The following is a 25,122-nucleotide window of genomic DNA, read 5'->3' as shown; positions in this document are numbered from 1 at the left end:
TAGTGTTCGTCCATGAAGGAGGAAGGTGGGTGGCCTGTAGCAATTGTCAAACTGTAGAAAGCTCTGGAACATTGAAGGACCAAGATACTATGGACAGATCAATTTCTTTGTGCTTCCTGATTGTGAGCATCCTAGCCAACGGGTTGGTATCTGATATATAAATGCGAGTTCAAAAGGCTGACATCTTGGAAAAGAATGCTGAATCAAAGCCATTATGTTCGGAACAGCAGGGTAGAGCTCTAGCAATGTACTGACCAGTAAGAGACCATAGAACTCTGTATGGACGTCAGGTGAGCATGAGGTCATAAGACTAATTTTATGGATTCTTCTGTTTGAGTCCAGTTCCTGCATCTAGCCCTGTCAGTGAGACTCCTTAAGATGTAGAAACAACTGCTGTGGAATTGGAATAGTCCCTAAACTTGATAGAACATTTAGTTCATGGTATAGCTCTCCCCTAAGAAATGTAGGCCTCAATAAACTAGCCTTCCCAAGGAAAGATTGGCCATGCAGCTAAGAGTGAGATTGGAAGAAGTGTATCTCGTTACTATCTTAAAAAGCATGAGCCATCCCAAAATGGATGTACTCTGAAACCACCTCTGTGAAATAAAAAGTGCAACCAATAAGAGAATGCTTTGGGAGCAGTTGCTCAAGCCCAAAGGGACTATGCTGGTCAACTGTTTAAAAGAAACCTGGTGACTGAAAAACAAGTTGAGAAGCCTCTTGAGTTGCAAGGCTGCTATGACTGACCAAAAGTTTCAATTCTCTTGAGTTGCAAGGCTGCTGTGACTGACCAAAGTTTCAATTCTGAAACAACTGGATTATATTCTGGTCCTGCAGATGATTCTGGAAGCAGTTTCACTATTCCTTAATCTAGAAGGATCTCTAGTATAACCTGTATGGCTGCCACCAGAACAGGGCTACAACAGCCATATGCAAAGAGTCTACTGCCTGTCCATCTCTGAGAGACGTGAAGCTCTAGCGTATCTTTGTAACATCAAAGATTCAGGTTCTTTGCCTGTTCTTCTACCCTTCCAAAAGGTCAGTTTTGTTGCTGTAAACTGGGAATAGTGGCAATAATAGTAATGGCCTAGCTTGTGCTTTCTCCATTGTGTAATCTATTTTAAGTTTGAGAATTGTGTGGAAGACTTGGTCTTATACCCCTCACTAAGGTATATAAGAATAGCCATACTGGGTCAGACCGATGGTCCCTCTAGTGGAGAAACTAAATGACTTCTTTGCTTCAGTCTTCACCTATGCCTATCACCATCCAAGCTTATTACTTAATACCATCCCCTAAGTCAATTGTTTGTACTTGCAGTGGAGATACAAAACCTTCTAAGATTATTTGCTATAAAACAGAAACAGTGCATGATGAGGGGCAGAAGTTTTACTCCAGATATTTCCCTAATCTCCAAAAGGGCTGGAGGCCTCAGATCCCATTCTAGATTTGTGAGATCTAAATGAGTGCATAAAGAAAGAAACATTTATATCCATTCTTTGCCAAAACAATTGGCTGGGTTTCTTGGACCTCAAAGATGCCGACACATTCATTCCTATACATTTTTCCCATTAGCAGTTTCTTCAGTTTGCCTTTCATGGTCCTCGTTACATAGGAGCTGGCTATGTGGGTGTTTGAGCAACCCCAATAGTGAGAGAATTCCTTGTATGTGTCCAGGGAGGGGTTATCTCTATTCCCCTTAGCACCCTGAATAATTCTGAAAAGTTGGCTCCTATGCCTCATTATTGGTATCATGCTCTTCCCTTTGGCTTGTCATTGGCAGCTTGGGTCTTCACTCAGTTGTGTTCATCACCATTGATTAGGGATGACTGGGCATCTTGGGTGGATCCCAACCATAAATGAGTCTCTCTATCAGAAGCCCAATTCAGGACTTGCAGAAATTAGGCTTCCTCATCAACAAGAAGAAGTTTCACTTTAATCTTTGGAATTCATTGGGATTGAAGCTTCTGTTCTGACCCTCCAAGCGAAGGCAATCATCATATTAAGCAACCGCCTCACTTTGGCCCAGTCCATCTCGGCAAGGATCATCTTCAGGGTACTGGGAAACATGGCCACCGTGACGCTGGTGGTTTGTCCAGCAAAGCTCTGCATGAAACCACTTTAATTTTCATTGGAATTAGCACCAGCAGCCACTCTTGAAGATAGTCCAAATAACAGCCCCCCCCCCCCCCCCCAAAAAAAAAAAAAAAAAATTTAAATGCCCCAGTTTGTTGGTCAGTACCGTCAAACCTAAATGAAGAAGATAATCTCCTCAGCCTGGAGTGGACGCATCAGTAGTCAGGATGGTTTCATACAGAGACTGATGCGTCCACTCCAGGCTGAGGAGATTATCTTCTTCATTTATGCACTCAAGGTTTACGACACTTGGAATGCCAACTCCATATAAATCTCTTGGCGCTAAGGGCCATTTATTCACGCTACAACCATTCAAAGAATGAATCACAGGGAACAGCTTTCTCATCCAAATTGACAACCAGATGGTTATGTATGTTTTACATCACTAAGCAAGGTGGGTCTGGTTCCTAAAAGCTAGGCCAAGAAGCAGTATGGACCCTTTCAGCCTATGGGTCAAACACCTCTAAAATTCTTCATATGGAAGAGTTTGTTTCTAACTGCAATCACTTCCACCAGAAGAGTCAGTGAGCTGCAGACAATTGTATTCTATTCCTCAAACACAGTTTTACACAGCCCATTGCCCTTTTACACTTCTCTCAAATTTCTCTCAAAGGTGATGATGTTGGCCTTTCATCTCACTTGGGACATCGTTTTACCCACCTTCTTTATGAAGTAGGAAATGAATCGGAGAAAATTTTTCTTCAACGTGTAATTAAACTCTGGAATTTGTTGCCACAGAATGTGGTAAAGGCGGTTAGCTTTACAGTATTTAAAAAAAAGATTTGGATGGCTTCCTAAAGGAAAAGTCCATAGACCATTATTAAAATGACTTGGGGAAAAGCCACTGCTTATTTCTGGGATAAGCAGCATAAAATGTACTGAACTTTTTTTGGATCTTGCCAGGTATTTGTGACCTGGATTGGCCACTGTTGGAAACAGGATACTAGGCTTGATGGACCTTTAGTCTGTCCCAGTGTGGCAATACTTATGTACTTACGAAACCGCATTCATATCTGGGAGAGGCACCATGGGGTGGGCTATAGAAGAGCTATGCTTTAGTACCTTCATTGTATCAAGCGCTACCAAAAATACTCTCAGCTCTTCATCTTTGATGCAGTCCACCTTGACTCCTCAGTCAGCAAGCATGCATTGTTCAACTTGGAAAATAGATTATCACCAAACCCAATATCCCTTGCCCTTGTTGGACTTCTGCAAAGTCACTACATAGATACCTGTTCACACCTTTGCAAAGCATTACTATTTTAGATTCATCTTCCAGAACTAATGGTCTATGTGCCCAGATCTTCTTTCAGAACCTTTTTGTACTGGGTACTACCTGCCCATTTAAATTGGGGTTTTAGATTTTATTACTCAGCTTTTCTAAATCTAAACTCAAGGTGAGTTACATTCTAATGGTTGCTGGTAACCTCTCATGTGGCCTTACCTGTCTTGTGTGCTCATGCATGTCCTTTCTTCCTTATTCCCATCGTTCTGCTGGTGTAAGGGAGATGGTATATCCCTGACAAGATGCCTTTAGATGGCTTGACACTTTCCACTCATACTTTGCATTTCCAACTTTTACTGTTCATGCTCTGGGCCCTCCTTCACTGGGATATGAGTCCTGCCTCTAATCTCTCTAGCAGTGTTTACAGTTTAAAAAAAAACTGCATTATAAAATTGTTGACTAGTTGTGGACTAGAGGGAGAAGGAACAGTGCGACTGAGTTATCGCTTCCTCCTCCCAAGGTCACACTTGGAGTTAGTGAGGGGTTCATCTGAAGCCACGCACAGGGTCAGTGACAGAGCTGAGGATTCGAATTTGTATTGCAGAAGGGAGTAGTTCTGTTTGATTTGTCCTAGCAATTTCCCTTTTCTCCTTTTGAGCTTCTAGTTCAGTCAGACCAAGCCAGTATAGGGCCATGAGCTCTCACATGCATCTAACTGTGATTCTTCCCCCACCGTACAGTCCTGGGCCAGGGCCACAAATGCTAGCTCCTTTGGGAATCTGGTATCATGTGTGCCATGAGTCTCCCCACTAGGTGTCACTGTTGTATATTGGTCAAAACTGTAGCCTGGAGCACTCCGTCTTCTTCTCCCCATTTAATGTTATAACCACTGGCCCACATCAGAACTTCTTAGAGTCTAGCTTTTAAAAAGCATTGTCTTCCAAGACTTAGAGACCTTAACCTTCTCCCTTGCTTGACTCTTGTCACTAATAGCTGATAAAAGGCCCCACTGCCACCCCAAAATGCCCATTTCTCTCACCTGTTGTTGGGCTAGCTCATGCATATAGTAATCATTTCATTAATGCGGTAACTCTACACTTAACACACTTAGCATAGTGCTGTTCTAACAGAGTAACAAAGTCCAAGCAAAAACACAGTGATTGTCTATGGAACTCTGTATACAATAAACTGACCATCGTGTCAATAAATTAAGGACGTTGGTATCTATGGAACATAATGGGGCCTAGGCTTTGGAGAGGGAAACCCTTACCTAGAATTACAGAAAAGCTTTTAGTTGGTGTTCACAACCTAACTCCATGTCGTGGACAGCATGTTAGGGCATTTTTGCATTTTGCCCCTTGTGAGAAAAGCGGAGAGGAAGTGAAGAACACAGGAGGCCAAGGACTGGCTGAGTTAGGCTGATAAATACAGTATACCTGGGCCCGATGTCTTCCCCCTCCCCCCCAGCACTATCTCTGTCTTGAAAAGACCTTCCACCCCACCCCACCCCCACCCTCTACTGTAGTTCCCATTGTTTGTGAATATGTCCTGTTTAGAGGAGAGGAGAATGAAACTTCATACTACTACTGTACTCCTTCCTCTCTCCCTATCAAGAAAATACATTTTAAAACCACCCTACCCCCATGCACACTATCCGTAGCCTTATGCATGGATGCAGTGTGTCGTGACCCTGCTTTGGAGTTAAAGTGCTGGTGAACATCTGCTTCCCTGCTGGGCACCATCTGCTCTCTCCAAGAGGTCAGGCATCCGGTTCTGAGCCCAAGTATTCCAGCTCAGTGCTGGGCTTCATCTCCTGGTCCAGCAATGAGAGGGTCCGTTGGCGGAATGTGGCTGAAATCTCATCGAAAGTCTTGCCCTTGGTTTCAGGCACCTTGAAGTAGGTGAAAAGGAAGAAGACCAGTAGGAGGATGGCAAAAATGATGAAGACGTAGGGGCCACAGAGTCTCTGGGTGGAGAACGAGAAATGAAGAAAGTTAGATTTCCTTGCCGAGGTCATACTATTCCTCATAGTCCCTGCTGCTTATGGGCTATATGAGGTCATACTATCCCCAGGATTCCCTACTGCTCACAGGTTGCCTGCGGTGACATTATTTCTACCATGAAGAGGCTCTTTGAGATCACAATATATCCAAGATTTCCAGCTGCTCATAGGTCATCTGAGTCCACACCATCCCCAAGCTTCCCTGTTCTTCAGAAGTTGCATAAGATCACACCATCCCCAAGATTCCTTGCTGCTCACAAGTTTTTTTATGTCATGCTTTCTGCAGCTCGCTGATTATGTGAGCTCACACTATCCCCAGCATTCTCAGTTGCTGAAACATTCTGCAAGGTCACACTATCTCTAGGACTCCTTGCTTTTGTATATCAGATGGACCTGTAATCGGTTAATGATCTGTCCCAATATGTTCCCATGGAAAGCTACAATGAGCGCTATGGCCCTGTGGTTTCCTCCACTGGATGAAACTCTGTGTTTTGTCCCTCCAGCGGTGAATCAGGTATTTAGGAATCTTTTCTTCTCTTCCCCACTTACCTCCACTGACTGGAAGCCCATCCCGATGATGAAATTGCACGTCCAGTTGGAGAATCCAGCCACTGCCATAGCTGCAGGCCGTGGACCCTGGCTGAACAGCTCAGCCACAATGAACCATGGGATGGGTCCTGGCCCAATCTCAAAGAATGCCACAAAGCCAAAAATGGCAATCATACTGATGTAGCTCATGGCAGGGACTCTGTCCTGGAAGGAGAAGGAAGAGTGAGCTGAAATAGCAGAACTTAACCAGGGTCCACGGTATCAGATCAAGAGTAAATGTGACAGGGAGGAAGAACTGGGACCACTCATTGGCTCCAAGAGATGCCAATAATGGGAGAAACCAGATAAAACAAAACATGACTCTACTCGTCAACAGTGGTAAGGTCTTTATTGAAATACTGTTATTATGTTTTGAACCTTAGATGTCAAGAAGTCGGGACTCATTCAAAGGAGAATAACTGATTCAATCAGATAACTAGTTGTTAGGATCTAAGCTTTGAAAAATTCGGGTTGCCAAGTAACTAAGGAGAATTGAGCACTAGAATGAGTTCCCCAAGGAAGTAGTGGTACCCATCTCTGGAGGATTTTAAAAGTAGGTAAGAGGCTCACCTGTCTGCTCTGGTTTAGTTAGAGGGGACTCTGATTGGAGGCAGGGGAAGGACTGGGAGGTCTCTTCCACCTCTTTATTTTTCTATGACTCTAGAAGACGTTTTGATTTCCTTTCCAGCCTTGTCTTTCTAGTAGGGATGTGCATTTCTTAGAACACATTTAATTCGTTACCATGCAAAATCAATTTAACACTTGTTAGCCTATGAACTAAAGCAGTGCTTCTCAACCCAGTCCTCGAGGCACACCTAATCCCCATCGGGTTTTCAGGATATCCACAGTGAATATGCATGAGAAATCTATCTCAAGCATAATCACTGTGGATATCCCGAAAACCTGATGGACCAAGGACTAGGTTGAGAAGCACTGAACTAAAGCATGAGCAATAAATTTGCATATTATGTTATATCTGAGTTTTATATTCCGCCATACCCTCTTGTGAGATCAAAGTGGATGACAGCTAGGATCAAAAATCAACAAAAATAAAATAACAAAACCAGTATATCTTTCAAGCTGTTGATAAATAGAAAGTCTTCAATAGACTATACTATTTCCTAAAGAGGTAAGTTTTCATCTCTTTTGGAAAAACACCATCATTTAATAACGACTCCAGTGATACAGGTAAATGGTTCTATTCTTCTGCGGCCAAATAGTCAATAGAGCCCTTGAAAATCCTCTTAAATCTAATCTTCTTATCAGATGGAAAATGCAGGAGCAAATTACCCCGAGAATGCAACATTTAATAAAACAAATGTATTAAATGAACCAAAATAATCAATGAAAATAGGGAGAGAAGCCATATTTTCTGAAAACAAACCAAACGTGTATCCCTATTTTCTATATGACTTTTTGCGGTCCCTTCCAGTCCCATTGTCTCATAATTCTACATTGACTTTCTGAGACCCTTTCTAGCCTTGTCATTCTATGATTCCTTGTAAATGACCCCTTGAGGTCTCTTTTATTCCCTTCTCTGGCTCCAGACTGCCTCTTGCCCTTTTCCTAAATAAAACGCAATAAAAAGACATCCCTTGGAATCAATAAAAACAGGATATGAGGCAGCGCCAATTAGATTCTAATTACCTTGAGACAATTGTTCATTTTTAGAAATAATTTTCAAAAAATGTGAGCTGAGCCACCAGCCCTTAGCCTATCTTTAAAGTGGAATAATCATTCACTCAGGGGCATATCTGGACTCTGGCGGTAGGGGGGGCCAGAGCCAGAGGGAGGGGACACATTTTAGCCCCCCCCCCCCCCCGGCGCCACCGATCCCCCCCCCCGCCATTTCCGGACCCCCCCTCGCCACCAATGACACTCTCCACCCCCTCCCGCCGCCGCCAACCCTCCCCCGCTGCTGTCACTTACCTTTGCTGGCGGGGGACCCCAACCCCCCGCCAGCCGAGGTCCTCTCTTCCATGCAGGCTGCAAGTTGCAATGCTTCCTGTTCTTCTGAGTCTGACGTCCTGCACGTACAACGCGCAGGACGTCAGACTGAGTTCCAAATTCTGAGTCTGACGTCCTGCACGTTGTACGTGCAGGACATCAGACTCAGAAGAACAGGAAGCGTTGCAACTTGCATCCTGCACGGAAGAGAGGACTTCGGTTGGCGGGGGCTTGGGGTCCCCCGCCAGCAAAGATCGGCGACGGGTTGGTGGTGGGCGTGCGGGAGGGAGGGAGGGGGAGGTGGAGAGGGTCAATGGTAGGGGGGTCCAGGGCGAAATCTGCGGGGGCCCAGGCCCCTGTGGCCCCACGCAGATACGCCCCTGCCTTCACTATGTGACACAGGTTTCTCAATGTTAATCACATCCAGGGTGTAGAGAGTACACATACCGTTGTATATCACACATATCATGGTTCACGCGCCATCGTTTGGTGCGTGCTGTTGCTCATTTGTATCAGGGCTAGCTAGGGCAATTACAGTACAAGCCACTCACCAGTAACACCAGGGCAATGGTCATCAGTATAGCACAGCTACTCATTCCGGCCAATCCTAGCAAATGTAGTGTCCGACGTCCTGCCCGCTCTACCAGGAAGAGCTGCCAGGGAAATACAAGGGAAAAGGAATGAGAAGAGTGCATGGGAGGATGAGAGAGAGCGTGAAGGGAGTCCTGACCTGGGCACTGCAATTCTCCAATCCTGTGCTAAGGGGGAGGTGAATGAGAGGAATGACAGAGGAGTGGTTTAGACATTAAGATCAGAGGAAAGGGTCTTAAGATGACACCTGTATTAGTTATACACCCTGAATCAGTTCTGCTTTTACCCCTGTTGCATGGTATGGGGATTGTTTTCAAGAAAGATCAGAAGTTCCAAGAGAAGAGGACATGTCTCTGGTAAGTGAACACTATTTTGCTTTGGGAATTTAAAGATTGGGGTTTAAAGGAGGAATTTAGGTTAGTGACAGGCAAAATCAAACCTATAAATGGCAAGTGACCGACTCACCTGCAAATGCGCAGTAGAGACTTCCCTCTCTGTCCCGCCCCCGCGTCAAGACGTGATGATGGGGGGAGGGGGGCGGGACAGAGAGGGAAACTGCGCGGAAGGGGAGGGAGGGAACCGCTGACGTCGCTACCGCTCCCCCCCAAGGTAGCCGCTACCGCCCCCCCCCCCCCCCGGAGTCGCCACCACCCCCCCTTCACCCGGCCCGGGCCCTCTCTTCGTTATTCAACTTACAGCAGCGCCGAAACAGCAGCAAGCAGCTCAGCTTCAGCTCCCGTCGGCCTTCCTTCCCTGCCTGTGCCCCGCCCTCGCCGACGTGACGTCACACGAGGGCGAGGCATAGGCAGTGAAGGAAGGCCAACGGGAGCTGCTGCTTGCTGCTGTTTTGGCGCTGCTGTGAGTTGAATAATGAAGAGAGGGCCCGGGCCGGGTGAAGGGGGGGGGGTGGTGGCGACTCCGGGGTGGGGGGGGGGCGGTAGCGGCTACCTTGGGGGGGGGGGGGGACATGGGAGGTCTCAGAAGGAGGGGGGCCTTGGAGCTGGGAGGGCTGGACTGAAGGGGGCCTTCCAGCTGGCTGGGAAGAAGGCACGGGGGGGGCCTTGGAACTGGGAGGGAAGGGGGCCTTGGGAGCTGGGGGGCCTGGGGGCCTTGGGAGTTGGGGGGGGGCCTGGGGCCTTGGAACTGGGAGGGAGGGTGGGGGCCTTGCAGCTGGGAAGGGGGGAGGACTGGAGCCTTGGAGCTGGGAGGGAGGGCAGGGGGCCCTTACAGTTGTGAGGGAGAGCAGGGGGGCCCTTACAGTTGTGAGGGAGAGCAGGGGGCCTTGGAGGGAGGGAGGGCCGGGGGCCTTGGGAGCTGGGGGGGAGGGCCTGGGGCCTTGGAACTGGGAGGGAGGGAGGGAGGGAAGGGGGCCTTGGGAGCTGGGGGGAGGGCCTGGGGCCTTGGAACTGGGAGGGAGATAGGGCGGGCAGGGGGCCTTGCAGCTGGGAAGGGGGAGGACTGGAGCCTTGGAGCTGGGAGGGAGGGCAGGGGGGCCCTTACAGTTGTGAGGGAGAGCAGGGGGCCTTGGAACTGGGAGGGAGGGAGGGAGGGAGGGGGGCCTTGGGAGCTGGGGAGGGCCTGGGGCCTTGGAACTGGGAGGGAGGGCAGGGGGCCTTGCAGCTGGGAAGGGGGGAGGACTGGAGCCTTGGAGCTGGGAGGGAGGGCAGGGGGGCCCTTACAGTTGTGAGGGAGAGCAGGGGGCCTTGGAACTGGGCGGGAGGGAGGGAAGGGGGCCTTGGGAGCTGGGGGGGAGGGCCTGGGGCCTTGGAGGGAGGGAGGGAAGGGGGCCTTGGGAGCTGGGGGGAGGGCCTGGGGCCTTGGAACTGGGAGGGAGGGAGGGAAGGGGGCCTTGGGAGCTGGGGGGGAGGGCCTGGGGCCTTGGAACTGGGAGGGCGGGGGGCCTTGCAGCTGGGAAGTGGGGAGGACTGGAGCCTTGGAGCTGGGAGGGAGGGCAGGGGGGCCCTTACAGTTGTGAGGGAATGGGGCCCCTTACAGTTGTGAGGGAGAGCAGGGGGCCTTGGAACTGGGCGGGAGGGAGGGAAGGGGGCCTTGGGAGCTGGGGGGAGGGCCTTGGAACTGGGAGGGAGGGAGGGAGGGCAGGGGACCTTGCAGCTGGGAAGGGGGGAGGACTGGAGCCTTGGAGCTGGGAGGGAGGGACAGAGGGGGCCTTGGAGCTGGCAGGGAAGGAGGATGGCAGGGGGCCTTGCAGCTGCAACGGGAGGGGGGCCTTGGGAAAAAAAACATTCCAATACGCGCCCGTTTTAACGGGCTTAACGGCTAGTAAAAATATAAAAAGCAAATTTTATCAACTAATCTCCATAGTCTTTTCCACTTAGTTTTAAAAACTTTGTACCGCAGCATTAACAGATAGAATCTAGCAGGCACTGCAGGATCTCGTTTAGTCTTCATGCCCACCCCTAGGACAACTCTTCATTTATAATCAGTTATTGTAATTAGGGTAACAAGCAAGGAGTGCTCTTACAGAGTTTTAAATACATTTCATTACCATCTAAGAAGGAAACACTAAATACTAGGACTAGGGGGGCAAATCTGAGAAAATGTTTCTTCACTCAACGTGTAATTAAACTCTGGAATTCGTTGCCAAAGAATGTAGTAAAGGTGGTTAGCTTAGCGGAGTTTTAAAAAAGTTTGGATGGCTTCCTAAAGGAAAAGTCCATAGACCATTATTAAATGGACTTGGGGAAAATCCACTATTTCTGGGATAAGCAGTATAAAATGTTTTGTACATTTTGGGGATCTTGCTGGGTATTTGTGACCTGGATTGGCCACTGTTGGAAACAGGATGCTGGGCTTGATGGAGCTTTGGTCTGTCCCAGTATGGCAATACTTTTGTACTTATGTACTTGGGATTCTGAATGGAATGTTACTACTCTTTGGGGTTCTACATGGAATCTTGTTACTCTTTAGGATTCCAGAATCTTGCTATTGTTTGCAGATCTACATGGAATGTTGCTACTCTTTGGGATCTTGCCAGGTATTTGTGACCTGGACTGGCCACTGTTGGAAACAGTATGCTGGGCTTGATGGACCTTTGGTGTGTCCCAGTATGGCAATACTTATGTACTAATCAGTTCTGCTTTTACCCCTATTGCATGGTATGGGAATTGTTTTCATGAAAAATCAGAACCCTGTAGGTAATAGGTGGAGGAGAGAACCAGGTTCTCATCAGCCAGTTCTAGGTGACACATCTGGGAACCATACAGGGGAAATAACAAGTGGACAGAAGGGTGAGGAAAAGAAAAAGGAAAGAGAATTGTGTGCTAGTTTTCTCACTTGCTACTATCATTGTTTCCTGTAACCAGGGCCGCAGAGAGGGGGGGGACAGGGGGGACAAAAGTCCCCGGGCCTGGGCCTCTGGGGGGGGGGGGGCGGCGCCGCTGCAGTCCGGCCCGCCCTCCGTAGCTCCCGGAACTAACCTGAAGCGCCTTCACGTTTGCATCGCAGCAAGCAGCAACAGCAGGGCAGGCCACTCCTTCCTTCCGTGTCCTGCCCTCGCCTGATGTAACGTCCGCGAGGGCGGGGCACGGAAGGAAGGAGAGGTCTGCCCTGCTGCTGATGCTGCTGCTGCTTGCTGCGATGCGAACGTAAAGGCACTTCAGGTTAGTTCGGAGGGCCCGCCAGCGGGTGGAGGGGGGGCCCGGCGACTTCGGGTGGGGGGGGGGCGGGGTGCGACGCGACCTCGGGTGGGGAGGCCCGGGGGCGGTCTTGTCCCGGCCCCGGCTCTCAGCGGCCCTGCCTGTAACATAATTCCCAGTTCTGATACTGCACTGGTAGACTCCCCTTTCCCATTACTCATAACCTCCAATGACCTACCGAAATGATGGTGAAGACCATGTTAACAACCCCAGCTCCAATGGTGGCATACACTGGCTTCTCCACCCCAGCGTTCTGGAAGATACTGGTCGAGTAATAGAAGATCTGGAAGGAAACAGGAATAACACAGGTGAAATTATGGCTGATAATGCAGAGAAGTATCTGTCGATGTCTCCTCCCCTGGAACAACCTTCTTACCTCTCTCTCTCTCCTCTTTCTATCTTTTGACGGTGGGGAAAGGGGAGAGACTCAAAAGGAATGTGAGAATGTACTTTCTGCACTGTGGATTCATGCAATTTCCAGTGGAGGTGACACAGTTAAAGAATGCTTGAAGGATCTCAGCGGCAGGGGGAGAAAGGGAAGGAGGGGATCATACTTTTGTCTCCCTTCTCTCCAGGCCTAGACTTAGGGACAGGGCCACTGAGAGGGGGGGGGGGCAGGGGGGACAAAATTCCCCAGGCCCGGGCCTCCAAGGGGGGCCCGGCACGGCAGTCCCCTTCACCCGTCCACCACCGGGCTCCCCTGAATTCAAATCATAGCGCCTCACCTCGACCTCGCTCCGTGTGAAAGAAACGCAGCGGCGGCAGTCTGCAGATCGCCTCCCTTCGGGCCTTCCCTCCCTGTGTCCCGCCCTCGTCTGACGTAACTTGCGTGAGGGCGGGACACAGGGAGGGAAGGCCCGAAGGGAGGCGATCTGCAGGCTGCCGCCGCTGCGTTTCTTTCACACGGAGCGAGGTCGAGGTGAGGCGCTATGATTTGAATTCAGGGGGCCCCGGGCCCGGCCCAGTCTCTCGGCGGCCCTGCTTAGGGATAGTAACATAGGCCACTTGACTAGAGTATCACATTTTGAAAGTGCCAAATAACCAGGCCAAAGAGGAACCTATGTCCACTTGGTCTAAAAGCAAGATTAAGTCCAAGCGGTACCAGTGTGGCACTCTGGTTCCACGCCCTGCCTCTCTCTGATGTCTGAGAGGCCTCTCACCCTCTCTCCAGTCTTAATGAAGAGCATCATAATTCTAAATTCAGCACTGCTTCTCTTTCCTCACTGCCTCTTTTCCTTTCCTTTCCTTCCCTTTTCCTTTCATTTTCTCTCTCTCCCCTTTGTCTCCCCAACCACTCTATGCTTCTTACGTACAGCGTTTATGCCAGAAAGCTGTTGGGAGAGCTGTAGGACAATGGCCATGAGGATGGGTTGCCGATACACTTTGGAACGGAAGAGCTGCAGAATGGAGACTTTTCTCTCCATGTCCATGCGCCTCTTTTCCTCCTTCATCTCGGTCAGCTCTTCGGTCACATCCTGCTTTCCCGTGAAATACTTCAGACCTGAATGTATGTGCAAAGAGAAAAGCAAGGTCAGTGTCTGTCTTCTATCAAGAAACAACAAAGTTTCCAGAAGCCAAAGAATGATTCTGAGTGATTGCCTAACCTCTGACTTTCAGAGGACCAGCCCACTAATCTGTGACCTTCAGGGGACTGACTAACCCCTGACATTGAAGGGACCATCCAACGTCTTAACTGTATGGGATTGTGGCTCACAGGGCTCTATCCAGTCTCTGACCTTCAGGGGATTATCGAATTCATCAACAGAGGACCAAGTAATTTCTGATTCTCTGCTGATTCATGCAGATGATCTAAACCTTACATAAGTATTGCCACACTGGGACAGACCAAAGGTCCATCAAGCCCAGCGTCCTGTTTCCAACAGTGGCCAATCCAGGTCACAAATAACTGGCTAGATCTCAAAAAAGTTCAATAAATTTTATGCTGCTTATCCCAGAAATAAGCAGTGAATTTTCCCCAAGTCCTTTAGGAAGTCGTCCAAACCTTTTTTAAACCCTGCTAACTGCCTTTACTACATTCTCTGGCAACAAATTCCAGAGTTTAATTCAACGTTGAGTGAAGAAACATTTCCTCCAATTCGTTTTAAATTTACTACTTTGCAGCTTCATTGTGTGCCCCCTGGTCCTAGTATTTTTGGAAAGAGTAAACAAGCAATTCACATCTACCCGTTCAACTCCACTCATTATTTTATAGACCTCTATCATATCTCCCCTCAGCCATCTTTTCTCCAAGCTGAAGAGCCCCAGCCGCTTCAATCTTTCCTCATAGCGATGCCGTCCCATCCCCTTTATCATTTTCGTTGCCCTTCTCTGCACCTTTTCTAATTCCACTATATCTTTTTTGAGTTTGAAGTTTGGAGACTACCTACTGAGAGCCTGTTGTCAACCCCTCCCACGTACACTTCCTCTTTTCTCTGCTGCTTTACCAGTGCAACTTCTACCCCACACCCCCAAAAAAATACCTTCCCTCCCTTAGCCCTAAATTGAGACCTTCTTCGAGTCCATCATCAGCAGAGACATTTCAGTTGAGAGTCTAGCCAAAACAATACCAATGGACACATGTACTCTGGGGATTGAGGGGGGAAGAGAGCAGGAATTACTTTTTTTGGCTTGGCCCTCCTCATTGCAGATTATGTACAGGTAACGCGGGCTTTCTGGACACAGTGGCAGTAGGATAATCTGCAGAATGGATGGAATCACTGTCAGCCCCAGGAGCACCGGCCAGTGCTCTGCAGTCCCCAGGATCACGTCCAGACCGAAAACCTGCAGATAAAGAAAGGGAAGGACTAGGTGATGGTGGGAAAGCGGCAGGAGATCAACAATCAATCGAAGCAGAGGGATTCTTCCCCTCTTATCTGCGTTATTAGGAACTTTTAAATACATTTTGAAATGTTCCTACTATGATTATTTTTGTTACTATTTTGGCCTGGTAGCTTCCTCTTGCTTTGGGCCTCCAGCTCAGTTGGAACTAGCTTTTTTTGTTGGATGATGGTGCCATGAGCCTTCATCCATCATTTCCCGGGGTTTTTCCCCCAGTTTTTTTTTTTATAATCCAATTATTGGCTAGGGTCCAATAAACATGGAGTCTGTGTCTGGCCACTAGGTGTCACTATTCACAATGACTGGGAATCCCTTCCTGTCAAGGACTGGAAATGCAGCCTCCCCGGTATCCCCGGCCCCAACCAGCTCAAGGAGCAGAATACACGACTCAGGGTTTGAACCCTTTTCCTCTGGAGCAATTTTCTACATTTTTTTAAAACTATTATTTGCTAAAGTTTAGATTCTTTTTGGAAATTGTTGTAGTCTTTTGCAACTCTGTTGTGCCTGAAGTTTTTCAATGATCGTCGTCGATGATACGCTGAAACCTTCTGCTCAGTGTGCTGCTGCGGCTAGGAAAGCGAATAGAATGTTGGGTGTTATTAGGAAGGGTATGGAGTCCAGGTGTGCGGATGTTATAATGCCGTTGTATCGCTCCATGGTGCGACCGCACCTGGAGTATTGTGTTCAGTACTGGTCTCCGTATCTCAAAAAAGATATAGTAGAATTGGAAAAGGTACAGCGAAGGGCGACGAAAATGATAGTGGGGATGGGACGACTTTCCTATGAAGAGAGGCTGAGAAGGCTAGGGCTTTTCAGCTTGGAGAAGAGACGGCTGAGGGGAGATATGATAGAAGTGTATAAAATAATGAGTGGAATGGATCGGGTGGATGTGAAGCGACTGTTCACGCTATCCAAAAATACTAGGACTAGAGGGCATGAGTTGAAGCTACAGTGTGGTAAATTTAAAACGAATCGGAGAAAATTTTTCTTCACCCAACGTGTAATTAGACTCTGGAATTCGTTGCCGGAGAACGTGGTACGGGCGGTTAGCTTGACGGAGTTTAAAAAGGGGTTAGATAGATTCCTAAAGGACAAGTCCATAGACCGCTATTAAATGGACTTGGAAAAATTCCGCATTTTTAGGTATAACTTGTCTGGAATGTTTTTACGTTTGGGGAGCGTGCCAGGTGCCCTTGACCTGGATTGGCCACTGTCGGTGACAGGATGCTGGGCTAGAAGGACCTTTGGTCTTTCCCAGTATGGCACTACTTATGTACTTATGTACTTATAAATTCTATTTTTGATTCCTGTTAGAATCCAGATGTGGATCAAATCAGATGTATTCTCCATTTAAATAGGGCAGGTATTGATTATCAGTGTTACAGGGAGATAAAAAAAAAAAAAAACAAGTGAAACTTCTTGGATTTGATATACCACCTTCTAGTGGTACAACCAAAGAGTTTACATATTATACTCAGGTACTTTCTCTGTCTCTAGTGGCTCACGATCTTAGGCCCCCTTTTATCAAGCCCCGTGGGTCAATGGAGAGTTAAGTGACTTGCTCAGAGTCGGAAGGAGCTTCAGCGGGAATTGAACCCAGTTCCCCAAGTTCTCGACCCAGACCTTGAGACACCTCCAGCCAGTCAGGTTTTCAGGATATCTACAATGAGTGCAAATTTATCTCATGCAGATTCATTGTGGATATCCTGAAATTCTGACCGGCATAGGGGCTCATTTTCAAAGCACTTGGATATACAAAGTTCCATAGCAACCTCAGTGCTTTGAAAATACACCTCCATGCCAGGGGCATAGCCAGACTTCAGCGGGAGGGGGGTCGAGAGCCCGAGGTGAGGGGGCACATTTTAGCCCCCCCCCCCCGGTGCCGCCAACCCCGCCACTGCTTCCACCACCAACTGTGCCCCCCACTGCCGACAACCCTCTCGACCCCCCCCCTGCCGCCCACCCACCGTCGCCTACCTTTACTGGCGGGGGACCCCAACCCCCGCCAGCCGAGGTCCTCTTCTGCTCGCAAAAGGCTTCCTTCTGTTTCTGACGTCCTACACATTGTACGTGCAAGACGTCAGAAACAGAAGGAAACTTTTTGCGAGCAGAAGAGGACCTCGGCTGGCAGGGGTTGGGGTCCCCCACCAGCAAAGGCAGGCGACGGTGACGGCGGGTTGGCAGCGGGAGGGGGGGTCGGGTGGGTCGGCGGCAGGGGGGTCCAGGGCCAAATCTACGGGGGGCCTGCACGGAAGTTTCTAACCCTTACTCACTTGTTCAGTACCCTTATTTTATCATCCCCACCTTAGTAATTCCCTTATCGCGTGTTTGTCCTGTTTGTCTGTCCTAATTAGATTGTAAGCTCTGTCGAGCAGGGACTGTCTCTTCATGTTCAAGTGTACAGCGCTGCATACGTCTAGTAGCACTATAGAAATTATAAGTAGTAGTAGTAGTCTTTGGGATTCTGCACAGAATCTTGCTATTGTGGGATTCCGGAATCTTCATACTGTTTGGGATTTCACACAGAATCTTGCTACTGTGGGATTCCGGAATCTTGCTACTCTTTGGGATTCTGCTTGGAATCTTGCTACTCTTTGTCCTTATCCCTTACTTGTCCTGTTTGTCTGTCCTAATTAGATTGTAAGCTCTGTCGAGCAGGGACTGTCTCTTCATGTTTGTGCAGCGCTGCGTACGCCTTGTAGCACTATAGAAATTATAAGTAGTAGTAGTAGTTATAATGAGTTTAGATGGGCTATTTACTGCCAGTAATATGCAGAGCAAATTATAAGGAGTTTATACAGACAGCATTAATTACCAGTAACTACCCTGTGCAGGGAAGATTATTACACACTCAGATGGAGCATTAACTGTCCAGTAACTGCCCCACACAGTGGAGATTATCAAGAGCACAGATGAAATATTAACAGCAATCGCTCTGTACAAAAAGGACTTTTGGGAATTGCAAGTGACAGTTTTGGAGAAATAGCTCCCTCGTTGCCCAGCTCAATGTAAAGCTGCGCCTTGGCTTGAGTGGGAAAGTGAGTGAAGGGAGTGCTGTCCATACCTGTGCCACCAGGATACCAATGACGATGCCAAGCTGATGCAGTGTCCCCAGCGCCCCCCGCAGGTTGGTAGGGGAAATCTCTCCAACGTACATGGGAACCAGTCCTGAGGCCAGACCTGCCAGCGATAGAACCCTGATTAACATGATATCTTGAGTTCTAATCCCCAGTTCTGTCTCTGGCTTTCTGTATGTAAACACCAACTCTCTGTGTGACCTCAGGGGAGTCATTTTATCTGCCTGTGCCTCAGCGCTGTCACTTACTCTGTGTGTGTGAATTTAATCTCTCTGTGTCTTAGTTCTAATGCCTAATTCTGTCACTGACTATATCACCTCAAAAGGTCACTTTGTCTCCTTGAGCTTCAGTTCTATTCCCCAGCTCTGTCAATGACTCTCAGTCTCTGTGTGACTTTAGCAGAGTGATTTTACCTACCTAGGACTCTTTTCTAATCTCCCAGCTCTGTCACAGATTGGGTTGGCACCACTTAATCTCCCTGTTCATCAATTCTAATCCCCCACTCTGTTTCTGAACAAGTCAAGGTGCCTTCAGCAGTGGCGTAGCCAGGAATTTTCAACAGGGGGTGCCTCTCATGCTCAGGCACGGCCCAAACAGGGAGATTATCTTGTTGGGCAGACTGGATGGACCGTGCAGGTCTTTTTCTGCCGTCACCTACTATGTTACTATGACCATTAGGCCACCTGAGGCGGGGGCCTCAGGCGGCAGTCATCAGGCGCTGCATCTTGGAGGGGCAGCAATTCATCCTTCACGGCATTTTACCTCACGGTGACGTTTCAAACCCAGCAGCAGTGATTCCCATACACTGCCCTGCTGCTGTTGGCACCCGCCTCTTCCCTTTACTGCGGCCTCCTCTCTGATGTAACTTCCTGTTTCATCAGCGGCTCAGGCAGCCACAGTAAAGGGAAGAGGCGGGTGCTGCCGGCAGCAGGGCAGCATATGCGAATCGCTGAAACTGCCGGGTTAGGAACATCACCGTGAGGTAAAACACCACAAAGGGGGGGACAGTATCTCGGCACAGGGGGGGTGGCATGTCAGCTTTGCCTCAGGCAGTGAATTGCCTTGGGCCAGCCCTGCTCACACTGCATCTCCCTCCAGCCACTCCCTCCCAGTACCTTAAAATCACCGCCAGTCTTCGCCTGGGCAGTGCCAGCGGAACTTATGGGCTACCTGCGGCCTGCACTGGGGCTTTCCCTTGGAACCATCCCGCCCATCGGAAAACATTAAGTTGCATCAGAAGGGCTGGGACAATTCAGAGAGAAAACCCCGGTGTGGGCCGCAGGCAGCCTATGAGTGCCACTGCCTGGGCAAAGTGATTTAAGGCACAGGGGAGGGGAAGTGGGGGTGGGGGAGGGATGGAATTGCAAGATCTCGAGATGCAGCAGAAGGGAGATGGGAGGGACTGACATACACACCTTGAATGGATATGTCACTGGTCTTCAGCAACTGTACCTTTGAGATTAAGCCCTCTCTGTGACTTTCCTACACAGGTCAGTAAACACTGAATTACTAATGGAATTTTAATTGCCCAGGTTTGAATACACAATTATTTTCTTATGAAAGAGACTAGTCTGTTATTAATTTGAACATATACTTTATTACAATCTCAGAGAGCTTCTATATTGGAAATTTACTCTCTCTAGTACAGAATGTCCTGGGTTCATGGATTTATTGACACTATTCTGAATGATAGCACTTAGTAATGGATTTTTACCGTTCTGGCATCCTGGGAAAAGCAGAAGCCGTAAAGTGGCCTCAAGGAAGCTATGGGCAATATATATGCTTTGAAAGTGAAAGGGGACTTGATATACCGCCTTTCTGAGGATTTTGCAACTACATTCAAAGCGGTTTACATATATTCAGGTACTTATTTTGTACCAGGGGCAATGGAGGGTTAAGTGACTTGCCCAGAGTCACAAGGAGCTGCAGTGGGAATACAACGTGCAGGACGTCAGACTCACAGAAACAGAACAAAGCCTTGTGCCGGAAGAAGAGGACCTCGGCTGGCGAGGGTTGAGGTCCCCCGCCATCAAAGGTAGGCGATGGCGGGGGAGGGTTGGTGGCGGGAAGGGGGGTCGAGAGGGTCGTCCTCAGGGAGGGGTCAAAGTTGTTGGTAGCAGTGGCGGGGGGGGGGGTCAGCGGCGCCGGGGAGGGGGGCTAAAGTGTGCCCCCTCACCTCAGGCTCTGGACCCCCCTTCCGCCGAAGTCTGGCTACGCCCCTGCCTGGCAGAAACCCAAATTGTGGCAACATTCCATGTTACCAATTCCAGGGCAAGCAGTTGCTTCGCTGTGTCTTTCTCAATAGCAAAAAAAAAAAAGAAAATGAGAAACACCCAAAGAAGGCCAAAGGTTAGTATGATTTTGATCTGGGAGTAGGAGGCCAGCACAGATAAGGGCAGGCCTCCTGACTGCTGAATGGCTGGCAAGGAGATTTAATGGCATGCTGCTACTGCTATTACCTGAGTAAGCACCAATGATAAATCTACCCAGAATCATCATTTCGTAGGACTGGCCAACTTTGGACAGGGCCATCATACCTCCGCCGATAAAAGCCAGCCCGTTATTCAGAAGCATGGCCTTCTTCCTAGAGACACATAAGGGAAGGAGACAAAGGCACCGGAGGGGGTGGAGAAGAGAGAGGGAATGGGGAAACAGACAGAGAAGTGGGGTGAGGGCAAAAGGGAGGGAGGGAGGGAGGGAAGAAAAAGATACTCATGGAAAAGGAGATGCCTTGTAAAATGAGTTTATCTCGTTGGGCAGACTGGGTGGACTGTGCTGGCATTTACTATGTTACTGTATGAGAGAGAGGAGTGAAACGTAAAGAGAGTGACGGAAGATACAGGCAGGGGCGTAGCCAGACACCCAATTTTGGGTGGGCCTGGGCTCAAGATGGGTGGGCAGAACTCCACCCTGTCCCACAAGTGATTTGGTTTCTTCCTCTCTCGTCTGCATGCCATATGGTCTCTCAAACATCTCCCCTCCCCCACATTCCTTTTAAGCCTTCCCTCTGATGCAACTTCCTGTTTCCGCATAGGCGGGAATACATCAAAGAGAAGGCTGTGGGGCCAGTGCGAGCCGTATGTATCAGTCGCTGCTCTCTGCAGGTGAAGATCTGCTATTTACAAGGTAAAGTTCAGTGAATCCAGACTGCCCCAATTTGACTGCCCCGATCGGACCGACCGTTCACTTGTCTATTAGATTGTAAGCTCTTTGAGCAGGGACTGTCTCTCTTTGTTAAATTGTACAGCGCTGCGTAACCCTAGTAGCGCTCTAGAAATGTTAAGTAGTAGTAGTAGTAGTATGCAGGAGGGGCAGTTGTTGGAAGTTTTTGGCTGGTGGGGCTTGGGAATCCCTGCCAGCCACATCATAGGTGTGCTGCTACTGGGTGGGCCTGGGCCCACCCTTGGCTACGCCACTGATACAGAGAGGCAGATGAAGAAGAGAGAACAAATGTCACATAAAGAGACAGAGAGAGGGGATACAAAGAGAAGGAGATATGAATAGAGGAGGAATGTGACATAAAAAGACAGGGAAAGGGGTGAGAAAGAGAAGCAGATGGAGAAGAGAGGAGGAATGTGACATAAAGAAAGACAGGGAAAGGGGTGAGAAAGAGAAGCAGATGGAGAAGAGAGGAGGAATGTGACATAAAGAAAGACAGGGAAAGGGGTGAGAAAGAGAGGCAGATGGAGAAGAGAGGAGGAATGTGACATAAAGAAAGACAGGGAAAGGGGTGAGAAAGAGAGGCAGATGGAGAAGAGAGGAGGAATGTGACATAAAGAAAGACAGAGGATAGATAAAGAGGAAGATGCAGGAGGAAGGTGACTTTAAAAGACAGAGAGAGGAGAGATAAGGAAAAGAAGATGAAAAGAGAAACCATGAAAAAGAGGAGAAAGATAGAAGGACTAGAGGGGGAGACAGAAGAGAGGGAAAGAGACAAGGCGGTACAGAACAGGATGAACAGCGAGTGAGAAACAGAACGGCAGGAAAAACGTAAAGAAAGAGAGAGATGGAAATGAGAGGAGGAGAAGAAAAGATTGAAGGGAAGGGCAATGACAAAGGATGGGGAGAGGAGGAGGAGGTTTTAGTAACTGGCCTTTTGCTTAACGCTCTACTGAAAGGTAAGAGATGAGTTTATACCTGCCCAGCCACTCGGAGATATGCCCCACCAGAAAGGCTGCGATCATCCCCCCGATGGAGAAGATGGAGACAGACAGAGACCAGAGCATTGTGAGGGTCCCTGGTGCAATGGGGGTGGGGGTCTCTGTCCCCTGCCGCCGCATCCAGGTGGCATTGTAACTCTGTTCTATGATCTGGGTAGGGGCAGAGAAAAACAAACGCATGGGTAAAATGTAGGACCTCTCTCCCCCCAGAGGGAGACAAATAGCATATGCACAACTCCCCCTAACTGTGACATGCCCCCACCCATGGTGCATCATGATGCAGATGAGCCCCCGTGCCAGTGTTGTCCCCATCCCTCCCCTCAGTTATTTGTATCTTGGGGCTCCAGGTCAATAGGGATGGGCTGAGCCAGACCTGCTTTAACCCGCAACCCAGTGTAGCTTCGAAATGCAGGAACTACAAGTGCCAGCATGCAATGGGATTAAACGCAGAACTGGCCCTGCCCATCCTCATGCACCCAGAGCCACCATGTATCCCCTGATTCCCTCCCATGCACCCATCCACCCTCCATGAAGAATGACGAGAAGTGCTCCTTACCTCTTGGGGTGCATTGATGACACCAATATTATAACCAAATTCGAAGGACCCCAATACCGCTGTGAACACCGCCAATACCAGGGAGCCAGTAAGCCTGTTCCCTGCCTCCTGCTGCAAAATAAAACCAAATCATGCGGGCTGAGAGCTTGGCACAGACATTCTCCTCTCTGAGCTAAAACAAAGCCAGCGCAGCATAATCCAACTGTGTGACTGCACCGAGCTGGGAAAGTCACACAGAGCAGAATCTGGGGGGGGGGGGGGGGGTTCATATCAGTCAATGACTTGTGACAATGGTGGGATTGGAACCTGGGTCTGCAGGTGTCACAGCTCTGTGTTTTCAGCATTGGCTCATGTGATGGGGTGTTGGTGGCAGCGGTGGGATTGGAACCTGGGTCTGTAGGTGTCATAGCTCTGTGTTTTCAGCACTGGATAACATAGGGGGGTTGGTGCCAGAGGTGTTTTCAGCACTGAGTCACATGAGGAGAGGGGGGAGTTGGTGGCAGCGGTGGGATTGGAACCTGGGTCTGCAGGTGTCACAGCTCTGTGCTTTCAGCACTGGGTTACACAGGCGAGGGGGTTTGTGGCAGAGGTGGGATTGGAACCTGGGTCTGCAGGTGTCACAGCTCTGTGCTTTCAGCACTGGCTCACATGGTGGGGTGTTGGTGGCAGCGGTGGGATTGGAACCTGGGTCTGGAGGTGTCACAGCTCTGTGCTTTCAGCACTGGCTCACATGGTGGGGTGTTGGTGGCAGCGGTGGGATTGGAACCTGGGTCTGCAGGTGTCACAGCTCTGTGCTTTCAGCAGTGGGTCACATGAGGGGGGGAAGTTGGTGGCAGAGGTGGGTTTGGAACCTGAGTCTGCAGCTATCACAGCTACGCCTCTCAGTGGTTAATTGAGGCTGGGGGCAGTGCTCAGAACTGAGCTGCAGTTTGCAGGGGAGGCAGCATTAATGACAGTTACTGATGAGTTAGGAGAATCATTAGAAGGGAATCCCCACTAGAACTAAGGACATGGTAGAGCTCTATCCACAAGCCAGTGGCAGAATCAGGAGTAAAAAAAAAAGAGACCCTAGGACTGTCCTCCCCTCCCTTTCCCCTCCTAGCAGAGTCCAGGTGCATTCTTGCACTTAGCTACACCCCAGCTCTCTTGCATGATTCACCCTGTCACAACTGGCCCGATCCTGTAGTGTCAATGTTTGTTTTAATTACAGACCCAGCTCTCTCTCTGCTGCATTATATTACAAGGAACGCAGGCAGACCGGTTACAAAATGTCAGACCCCCCCCCCCCCCCCCCCCCCTCCATTCTCTGCCCTGTTCTTCCTTTCTAATACTGCAGGACCCACCTCATCTTTTGCTTTCGCCCTCAGTCTTTCACCGCTGAGGATCCTCTGTGCACATCCCATGCTTTACCTCAGTCTCCCGCTGCTGAACATCCTCTGTGCTTCTTCCCAGGCTTTACCTGACCCATCTCCTCCATTTAATTACCTCTCATATTTCCTTGGCTTACTTTCTATCCTGTATGAATATTATCTTTCCTGTTTTCACTGGTGTGCCTTTCTTTTCTTAGTTGTTTTTAATTCGAGTTTGTAAACTGCCCTCCCTGTAGTGTTTGTAAATTTAAATAAACCATAACCATAAACATACCCCTCACTCCAGGGGCGGACTGGCCATTGGGGCAACCGGGCAGTGCCCGAGGGCCCAGAGGCTCTAGGGGGCTCAGAGGCTCTGCCCGGATGCCCAGCGTGCCGCTGGTGATCTAGTGGTCTCAGTGGGGGGAAACATGTTCTTTTCTGCCCGGCCCGGCACCACCGTATTTTAAAAATGGCAGACGAGACTGTCATTAAAAATGACTGTCGAGACCCGCGAGACTACTGCAGGAAGTCTCGGCCGCCATTTTGAAAACACGGCAGCGCTGGCAGGCGGGGGAATAGCAGCAACGCAGTGGGCAAGAAAGAATATGCCTCCCCAGAGGCCACCAGACTAGCAGGACCCTCATAGGTAGGCCTGGGTCACTGGGGGCGGTGGCAGAGGCAGCAGGGGGAGGGGTTGTTGGACGTGGCCCAGCAGGGCCCCAGACCACCCTCAGTCCACCCCTGCCTCACTCCCCCACTGCTGAGGATCCTCTGTACCAGTCCCAGGCTTTGCCGCTCACTCCCTTTCTAACAAGGATCTTTGGTACCTAGCCAAAACTTTACCCCTCATCATGCCTCTTCCGCTAAGGATTCTAAGGCTGTTCCAAAAATGATAGAACTTCCGATGCCAACAGTGAACAGACTTTTACCCTTTTTCCCAACCAAATCCAAAAAGCGCAGGTACAAAAGCATATGTTTTACCCTGTTCCTGCCTCT

The 25,122-nt window shown here is 49.2% G+C and overlaps 1 protein-coding gene across 1 annotated transcript in view; it reads right to left on the bottom strand.

Moving 5' to 3' along the window:
• Positions 1–4,881: 4,881 nt before the first annotated feature.
• Positions 4,882–25,122, bottom strand: part of SLC2A4 (solute carrier family 2 member 4) — a 32,672-nt gene continuing 12,431 nt past the window's right edge. The window contains exons 2-11 of the mRNA XM_030187139.1: positions 22,775–22,885; positions 22,196–22,368; positions 20,518–20,642; positions 18,046–18,161; positions 14,762–14,924; positions 13,457–13,644; positions 12,322–12,426; positions 8,448–8,549; positions 5,911–6,114; positions 4,882–5,325 (exon numbers count right to left, since the gene is read on the bottom strand). Of these exons, the coding sequence (XP_030042999.1) occupies positions 5,119–5,325; positions 5,911–6,114; positions 8,448–8,549; positions 12,322–12,426; positions 13,457–13,644; positions 14,762–14,924; positions 18,046–18,161; positions 20,518–20,642; positions 22,196–22,368; positions 22,775–22,885 (1,494 nt within the window). The 3' untranslated portion in view covers positions 4,882–5,118. The remainder of the gene's footprint in view (positions 5,326–5,910; positions 6,115–8,447; positions 8,550–12,321; positions 12,427–13,456; positions 13,645–14,761; positions 14,925–18,045; positions 18,162–20,517; positions 20,643–22,195; positions 22,369–22,774; positions 22,886–25,122) is intronic.

The sequence above is a fragment of the Microcaecilia unicolor genome, chromosome 14, assembly GCF_901765095.1.
Source record: "Microcaecilia unicolor chromosome 14, aMicUni1.1, whole genome shotgun sequence".
Classification (NCBI taxonomy): Eukaryota; Metazoa; Chordata; class Amphibia; order Gymnophiona; family Siphonopidae; genus Microcaecilia; species Microcaecilia unicolor.
This window is presented reverse-complemented; position numbering and strand designations above follow the sequence as displayed.